General features: G+C 35.8%; 1 protein-coding gene across 1 annotated transcript; it reads right to left on the reverse strand.

Moving 5' to 3' along the window:
- Nucleotides 1–951: 951 nt before the first annotated feature.
- LOC113052214 (gastrula zinc finger protein XlCGF57.1-like) lies at nucleotides 952–9,360 on the reverse strand. Its single transcript, XM_026216598.1, has 3 exons — nucleotides 9,249–9,360; nucleotides 8,912–9,083; nucleotides 952–3,427 (listed from the first exon to the last, which is right to left on the reverse strand). The coding sequence occupies exons 2-3, from the start codon at nucleotides 8,994–8,996 to the stop codon at nucleotides 1,737–1,739; spliced, it is 1,776 nt and encodes a 591-aa protein (XP_026072383.1). The 5' UTR covers nucleotides 8,997–9,083; nucleotides 9,249–9,360; the 3' UTR covers nucleotides 952–1,736.
- Nucleotides 9,361–9,750: the final 390 nt, after the last annotated feature.

Raw genomic sequence — 9,750 nt, forward strand, 5'->3', positions numbered from 1 at the left:
ATGCTTGTCAAAACTTAAATAAAGAACATAAAACATAAAACTGCATCAACGAAATCCATAAAGTCAGTCCTGTCTCACCTCGGTCAGTCCTGTCACATAGGTGTGTTATAAAAATATAATATTTGAGAAAATACTGATAAATTGATTGGCAAACTGTGTAGATGAAGGTGGAAGTATATATCCAATACTGTTTTTGTAAAAATCTCCAATGTAAAGGGAGTTGTTTACAACTATATGAGTGCCTACTTTTTTGTACTAAAGTTGACCAAAAAGTTGCTTATATTTCTTATAGGAATTACAAAACCAGGTTAGATACAATCAGGGACATGTGAAATGAAAATGCTATTTGTATCAAAGAAATTCATCAGGAAACCATTCTAATATATACAAATTTGTCTGTGACAGGGCCTGACATGTTAGGGGTGAAATGCGTATAAATATGTATTTTATTAAGTATTAAAAACATGCTGAGAAGGTTGAGTAATGGTGCGTTCAAGTACTCCTGGGAAGTTCGTACGAGGGGAAGTCGTGCTTATGACGGCATGTGCGTTCAAGTCACTTTCGTCAGAGCAAGATGGCGTGTACTTTCTCTTAATTAAAAACACAAAAATACAGCAATGTTCTTTAACTTTTGTTCTAGAAAATTAAGAACAAAGAAATGTGCATTAGGTATACTTCGTTTTTTAATTTTTTTAAATTATTTTATGAAGCCGCTGCCAACTTCGAATAACTTACTGCGCTGTAAATAGAAAAGCCTGACAATATCACAGCTAAATACCTTTAAGTATTGTATATTCCGCCATGTTAATCACTGACACGCCCCCAACTCGTACAGATCGGGGCTAAAAGAAAATCCCAAGCTCCCCACTGGTATTTACGATATTGTGGTGGTGTTCATGTGCATTCAACTCGGATATACAATCTAAATGAGATGACTTGAACGCACCATAATTTTTACTCTTTCCCTTAAGTATAAACATTTATTTATTGTTTTGTTTTGACACGCTCCACGGAAGAGAGGAGTGTGGTGAATAGTAGCACAATGGGTTGCTGTGAACAGAGCTTTTTTTGACAAGGTAAAAAAGGTGTTGTTTTACATGATCATTGAGGAATTTCAACCAAACTGCGTTACAAACATTTCATGAAGATTCTAAAGAATCATAACAACTTGTGGAAAATGGGGATCCAATATCCCCTTTATAGTCCAGACTGAAAACATGTTTACCTTTGCATTTTCTTACTAAAGCTCAATCAAATAATGCAGTTTGATGTTTATTTCATTCAGTTTATGTCCCCTTATTTACAATCCTACCGTGACATTGTGGCATTTCACAGCAAGACTGAAGTTTAATATTACTAATATTTTGATCCCAAGGCATCAATACATGAAATGGAATGACACCTCTATACAAGTGAAATTAGGCCCGGTCCACACAAACGCGATTACATTTTAAAACCACAGCTTTTTATATGCGGTTTGGCTGTTCATCCAGACGCAGGCACAGGGTCACTGAAACTGAACATTTTTGAAAACGCCTGCCAGGGTGAAGATTTTCAAACTCCAGATGTTATGAAGACAGCGAAACAGGCATTTTTGGCTTGTGACGAAGCCAGTGCTGTTAGCTCTGCCTACTGGAAACTTTCAGGCTTCTGATTGGCCAACATGGCTTTACGGTTGAGATTATATCGCCACCTGTTGACTTGGCATGCTCTTGACAGTGCTTGATGGCATGCGTTTACCTACGGTGTGAACGGAGCCTTATGTTCACACAGGTCCGTGTTTTCTGGTGCCATTTCAAACTGCTGTGCCATTTAAACCTCTTACCACACAAGGAACACAAATAGCGTCTCACTTCTGTGTGACTTTTCAGGTGTATCTGTAAGTGTGATGGCAGAATACATTTCTTATTACAAAGATCACAATTAAATCGCCTTCTTCCAGAGTGAATGCACTGGTGATTTTTCAAATTTCTGCTTTTCATAAACTTTTTGTCACACTCTGAACGTTGCAGTTTTTTTCCAGAATGTGCTTGCAAATGAAGTTGAAGGGCTCTTTGATATGAGAAACACTTTTTACATTGAGGACATTTGTAAGGCTTCTCTCCAGTGTGAATTCTCATGTGAGTCTTAAGGCTTACTTTACGATTGAAACACCTTCCACAGTCCTGGCATTTAAAAGGCTTCTCTCCAGTGTGAATTATCATGTGAGTCTTCAGATTTCCTTTTTGTGTGAAGCTCTTTCCACACTGTTTGCATATATAAGGCCTTTCACCAGTGTGATCTCTTATGTGGTAATCAAGGGATGGTTTATAAGTAAAACGTTGTCCACACTGAGGGCACGTGTAAGGTTTCTCTCCAGTGTGAAGTCTCATGTGAGCCTTAAGGCTTATTTTATGACTGAAACTTTTTCCACACTGCTGGCATTTGAAAACATTCTCTGCAGAGTGACTTACTACATGCCTGTTTAGGCGTTTCATGCTTGTGTAACTTTTTCCACACTGATCACATTTAAAAGAGTTCTCTCTTGAGTGAATCCTCGTGTGCTGACTAAGAGTTACTTTACGTCTGAAACTCTTTCCACACTGATCACATGTGAATGGCTTCTCTCCAGTGTGAATATTCATGTGATACTTGAGGTTTAGTTCTCGTGTGAAGCTCTTCCCACACAGTTTGCAGGTGTAAGGACTCTGTCCAGTGTGAGTTGTCAAGTGGGCATTTAGGGCTGCTTTATATCTGAAATTCATTCCGCACTGAACACACATGTAAGGATTCTCTCCAGTGTGAAGTCTCATGTGATTCTTGAGGTTTACTTTATGACTAAAACTCTTTCCACACTCATGACATTTAAAACTCTCCTCTTTAGAATGAATTCCCATATGGCAAGTAAGGGTTACTTTACGTTTGAATTTCTTTCCACACTCATCACATGAGAATGGCTTCTCTCCAGTGTGTATGTTCATGTGATACCTAAGGTTTAGTTCTGTTGTAAAGCTCTTTTCACACTGTTGGCAGGTGTAGGGCTTTTCTCCAGTGTGAACTCTCATGTGCCTTTTAAGGGCTCCGTTTTGAGTGAAACTTTTCCCACATTGGTGGCAGGTGAAAGAAATCTCTCCGGTGTGAATATTCATGTGGACTTTCAGGTTTCCTCTTTGAGTGAAACTTTTTCCACATTGCTGGCAGTTGAAAGGTTTCTCTCCGGTGTGGACTCTCATGTGAACATAGAGGTTTGATTTTTGAGTGAAAGTCTTTCCACACTGACGGCAGGTAAAACATTTGTTAGATTCTGTATTCAGAGCTCTTTTTTGTGATGAAGTCATTTCTGTCTGTATGTATTTTTCTCCAATAATGAAATCATGTTTCAGTTCATACTGATATTTCTCTTCCAATTCATTCAGTTCTAGCCTCTCCTCTTTCAGTGTCTTCAGCTCTAAAATGGAAAAAATAAATAAATACAAGTTAACCCTAGCGTAATGGGGATCTATTTTTCTTTCCATTCTCCACCATTTCCATAAGGGACCAGCACAAAGGTTTTGATGATTAAAACCATAAACTTTCATTTTACAGTTTTATAATTTTTCATTTGTCAGGTTACAACCCAAAATCAAAAATTGAACTTAAGTATTTTGCTACACTACTTCACGCTTCAAATTAAATATAGTTTCAAAGAACAGTCAGAAGACTTAGGCCGGTGACACACTGGATGCGTGGCGCAAGCGTCTCAGCCGTGGTGGGTCGGTTTTTAATTTGGCTCCCATGTTAACAGGTTAAAGCTTACAGACCGCCTGCGTGAGACGTGCGTCACAGGCGCGGCCCGAGCCGCGCGGAAAACGCTTGCTTGCTAGAAATAGAACCGACGCCTATTTTTACCACGATACGCGCGCGTGTTGGAAGCTTTTCCAGGTAAAATATAATAGGAAAATGTGTTTAAATATCATTTTGTACACAAATACATATGAATTCCTTATATTTTGATATTTGAAAGTCTATAGGTTGACATAAATTCAGATATAAATGTAATTAAAAAAATAAATAAATAATTATCGATTTTCAAATATTGCACCTGTCAAACATAATCTATTTCGCCGTCAATACTTTTGACGGTGTCCTTTATCAGTAGGCGTAGGTGTAGGTGTGTAAAAAGAGTAGATATTGTTGTAATGAAGACATGAGCCTGGTCTGTCAACGGTCTCCCTCTACAGCAGCAGCGCGCCAGCGCCGCGTCAGGCACACTTCTGGTGTGTAAAGACACAGAATCTGCCACGCTTCTGGGACGCTTCAGACACGCGGCGCTCACGCCACGCAGCCAGTGTGTCACCGGCCTTACTTCAAGCCCCTTCCTTCTTACAGTTCAAAATATCAATGGTCACTTTCACATAAACCAAATAAAATCGAAATTGAACTATGAAAAATCATTTATGCAATATAAATATCACAAAATATGCAAACTGTATTCACTCTTAATATAAAGAACACATAATGATATAGATAAACATAAAAGAAATGTCTTAAAAATTTTTATGGCACTATCACCCAGTTTAATGGTTCAAAGCAACAGACATCAAAACCAGCAAGAAAGCATTAAAGCAAACAAAATTAATGCTAGAATCCTATACACTAGTGTTTCTTAATTGGTTCATAACCCAACTTTTTTTTTTTCTCAGTGTTTTTTTTGATAAGAGACTTTCATTTTGAAAGATATCCGTGAAAGATGTTGAAACTTTTTTTTGCAGTTAAAGAAAAACGTGCTGTCCCGATTCAGTATCTTCGGTCAGATGAGATGTTGTCAGGCTTAATCACATAACTGTTTTTTTTATTCTAAACTGAATAATTTCAGTTTACTTTGTGATGACTCTTGGGCACCATGAAAGTGGTTTGGCTTTTAGTGGTGTTCATTGTTACTTACGCTCCACGTAGGGCTGTGCAAAAAAAATCGAATGCGATTTTCATGCACATCTCATCAGTAAAGACGCTCCTTTAATTAGAAGTATTATCTCCAGCACGTGCGTTCAGATCATGGTTGCCAGGTTTTCACAACAAATCCTGCCCAGTTGCTTCTCAAAACTAGTCCCAAACTAGCCCAATCGCGTTTCCAGGAGGTTCCCCGATAAAAAATTGGTTTCCGGGGTTAAAATATAAGTTTTATGGCATGGTTCCCTTGGTAAAATTCACATTTTAGGGTCTAAATATCATGTTATTGGTATTGTCGCTTCGACCCGCGGACATGAAAAACAACCACAGACTTGGCAACACTGATTGGCATTTACTACACAGAGCCGTAATTCACTGACAATCTACACAAAATTGATTTTAAACTCTGTGGCGATTCTTTGTCGATTTTGAAAGCGATTTTGTGTTAGTTGTTCGAAGCAACCCCAATACCAAATATAGCTGCAAGCAGCAATTACGGGGCCAAGCACTCCACCGGCAAATGTAGGAGCTAAGCATGGCATGGAGCATCACACCAAATGCATTAATGAGCAATAACAGCAATTTTAGGATTATTGTAATTGAAATGGCTAAAAAAAAAATAATAAATACCACCTCTAGTAGCATGATTACTTGGCTTATCAAGTTTGACCAATAGGTGGCACTGTTATAAAATCAATTTGGTGTACTCTGTGTTACTTTTCAATGACACACACAAAGTTTGGTGTTAATATGTCAAAGCATTCCAGAGATACAGTCTCGAGTGTCATTTTCTCATTGTGCCTCAAATTCGTCGCTGTGGTATGCAAAAACTGTTTTGTCTATCGACACAAAATCCATAATCCATTTGTGTCACCATAGTCTGAAGATCATCTGATTCGAATTTGGTGAAAATTGGACCCATGGTTGATGAGGAGTTCGGAAAAGTAGGTTTTCAACCTAAATAAAAATGGTGGACCGGAAGTTCAGCTTACTCTGGCATATTTAGTATTTCTGTTGTCGGCATAAGCCAGGGAATATTTTGAGCCCAGTTTTATTCAAATGGGCTAATGCAATGAAAATTTATTAGCATTTTTACAAGTGTAATTATTCATGGTTAATGAATGGTTTATTACTCTTGACCAATAGGTGGCGCTGTTACCAAATTTATGTGGCATGGTCAGTGTGAGGTGGCAATGACACATACAAAGTTTGGTCAAAGCGTTGCAGAGATACAGCCTGAAATGCATTTTGAAAATCGGACTAACGTTCTAGGAGGAGTTCGAAAAAGTAGGTTTTCAACATTAATCAAAATGGCGGACAGGAAGTATGGCCAATTTTTGCATAATTGGTATCAATGCTCTCGGCATGACCCAGAGAATATAGAGAGACCATTTTAATTTTAATAGTCTAATTTATTCAAAAGTTATTAGCATTTATTTGCTATTTCATTATAACTCTTGGCCACAAGGTGGCGCTGTCACCAAACTTTTTGAATACCTTCAGGGCATGGAGCCAAATATTTTTATATATTTATTATAACACACACCAAGTTTGGTCTCAAAATGCCAAACCGTTGCCGAGATATAACCTCACATGTATTTTTGCGTGCTTTTCGTCATATTTTATCACGTGTCATTCGAGAACGATCAACTTGAATTCCTTAACTTTTTGCCAGCAAGATCTGAAGATGATCTGAGCCAATTTTTGTGAAAATTGGACAGACCGTCTAGGAAGAGTTCGAAAAAGTAAGTTTTTCGAAAAGTTGAAAATAGTATTCGACTTGGCATCAGCCAAAGATTCAGAGGAAAAAAGAATTTCCATTTTCTGGCATACGGTTCAAAAGTTATTAGCATACAAACATTGAAAGTTTGGACAAGTGGTGGTGCTAGAGAGTAGGAGTTAGAGACTTCAAATTTGCTATAATTAATGTTGGGACTGTCCTCTATCAGTGTGCCAAATTATACAACTTACCCGCAATCGGTTCTATGGGCTGCCATAGACTTGCGGCGGAAGAAACGGAAGAAGAAGAATAACGCCACCCATTACAATAATAATAATGTGATATTTAGCCCCAAAAATGCGAATTTTACAAAGACAACCATGCCAAAAAAAGAAAATATATATTTATATTTTAACCCCAGCAAGCAATTTTTTTTTTTTTATCTGGGAACCTCCTGGAATCGTGATTAGTTTTGGACTTTTGAGAAGCAACTGGGCAGGATTTGTTGTGAAAACCTGGCAACCCTGATCTGAACACACGTGCTGGAGATATACTTCTAATTAAAGGAGGGTCTTTACTGATGAGATGTGCATGAAAATCGCATTCGATTTTTTGCACAGCCATAGCTCCACGGTTAACATGCTCTGGGGCAGGTTATGTTCTGGTTTAGAGATCTCAAACCAAAATTTGACTAGTTTCAAGCAAAGTGACATGTCTGACACAATAAAATCACTAACCTCAAGTTATCCTGAACACAAACAGCTCGTTTCAACTTGTTCTATAAATGGGTTTATATTTTTTTTTATTTTTAATCTTTAAATTTTCAAGGCATGTGATTGGCTGTTTATTACTGATGTCACACTTTCAGGTTTCATGATGATAATCAGTGTCATGGTACCAACAAAGCCAGATTAGTTTGCTTTTGACAATTCAAGAATAATACTGCAACCCTGAGTTTGTTTAGCTATCATCAGGGTACAAGCCCCTGGTTGATTATTAGCTCAATCCCAAATATGCAAAAATAAATAATAATTTTAAAATAAATAATATTATTTAATTAAAACACATAAATAAATAAAACGTTTTCCTCTCAATTACTACTTTATTATGAAGAAAACATAATAAAAATAAATATGAAAAATATATTTATATCCCTAATTTATGAAAATAAATATATTATAAAATATGTTAGTGGATAATTCAGCACCAAAAGTTATTCTGGGAAAATCATTGCACTATAATTAAAAAAATCCAAATATTTACAGAGGAGAGAAAAAAATAATTTAGTGGTGGAAAAAAATAAGTGTGTAGCACTAAATTTGGTAAAATATTACACATTGCTATTTGTGTTGTTAAACTCACTCACGAAAAACAATATTTCTATAAATATATACTGTAATACTTTAAAGACATTTCTTTAAAATTTATAGCCCATTTTTTTATTAATGCAACAACATATGATAGATAGGACAAAACAAATTCAGTGTGGTACAAAGTACTTAAAGTATGTGCATCCGGTGCGCAGATTGATGCGCTTGAAGCAACTTGGAATCACAGCACATTTCACATGTTTGTCATTTCAAGTCACAAAGGGAAGAGATATTGATGCATATTATAATTGGTTCAACTTGTTCTTTTAACATTTATACATTTCTGTTACTGTGCACGTTGAAAACAATTTAAAGTATTTACTAATCCCCTGTTTTGTTCTAACAGACACCCGGTAGCGAGTAACATGATTTCGAAACAAAAATCAAGCTTAATGATTTTAATGTGCTTTTAACAGTACACATTCACATCTTAGTTATATCCTTTTGTGCAAACATTAGAAAGTCACAAGTATTTCTTACCAATCCTTAAACGCTATTTGCATTATTTTCATTAAATATTCGTCATTATGACAATGGTATTATTTCACTATAAAAACTAAGAAACAGCATTGACTCACAAGATTATATACAAGCTAGTTCATCACTGACATTTCAGTTTGCCTTATGTAAAATAAATGTTTTTTGTGTTTTTTTTTTTTTTTCTATACTGTTGCATAATTAAGTGATAAAAACAGATGGTTTTCATAATTTAACTTTAATAATTTTTATTTCACACAAAATAATTGTTTTGTTTAGGCTACTTATTTTTCTGATTTCAACATATTTATTATGACATACATGACCTGCTCCATGTCACATCAAAGCACTTTAATAAGGACACATTACATACTTCAGAAATATCAGAGTTCAGCTTTAAAAAAATTACAATTAATTTTAAAAAATTAAAACCAACCTGTTTGTTCCTCAATATCTTCTTGTTTGACTCTGAATGTTTCTTCAATCTTCATGTCTTCACTCTCCTCTTTAATAAACGTCATTTTTATAAAAGTATATCAAGTATGTCACAAATTGCCGATGACTGAATCCGTGTTTACAATGAACTGATTCACGATATGGAGAACAAACTAAGAAGACATAAAGAACGTTAATTAATCTTTCATAAACCATTACAATAATACATTCCATAGTAATTATGTTATGTAATTGTTATTGCATAAGTATTAAATAAAATTAACGCTTTGTATTGAAACACTTTCATTTAAACATTTTAAAAGCTTCAAAACACAAACCTTTCTCCAGTCCGATCGAAAACGCCAGAGAGTTGCAAAGTGCGACGCAGGCTTACCACGTCACATAGCCAGAACCAAAATAAAAGTCCCGTTCACAAGTTAAAATCACAGAAGTGAATCGAATCTACATACGGGAAACAAACAAGTCATATGACGAAAAGCAATGCTAACATGAAAGATTATGTATCAATGCATGAAAATAAAATCGGCTCTCCTATAAGTTGTTTGTATCCTTTAGAATAGTGACAGGTCATGGTTAAAAAGCTCAAGGCTTTGAGAGGTCCGCAGGGATCGCTACTTTAAATGTTTTTGGAGGCATTTTCAGACCCTTCTGGACACCTACATATTTTTGAATAACGTAGTATCTAATATGGTATAACGAAGAAATGTGTTTTTTTTTAAAGTTAGTATTAGTATGGTGACACTATAATATTGAGCAAACATTTTATACACAAAAATTCTGATTCAGAAATTAATAAGAACCTTTCTCAGAAGCACTTAT

Source organism: Carassius auratus, chromosome 32 (assembly GCF_003368295.1).
Source record: "Carassius auratus strain Wakin chromosome 32, ASM336829v1, whole genome shotgun sequence".
NCBI lineage: Eukaryota > Metazoa > Chordata > Actinopteri > Cypriniformes > Cyprinidae > Carassius > Carassius auratus.

What these genes read in the sequence shown, in the direction of transcription:
- LOC113052214 (XM_026216598.1), bottom strand. Translation starts at nt 8,996, where the DNA reads ATGACGTTTATTAAAGAGGAGAGTGAAGACATGAAGATTGAAGAAACA. An exon ending in AGATATTGAGGAACAAACAG is followed by an intron (nt 3,428 to 8,911) that starts GTTGGTTTTAAT and finishes TTTCCATTTTAG; the next exon opens with AGCTGAAGACACTGAAAGAG.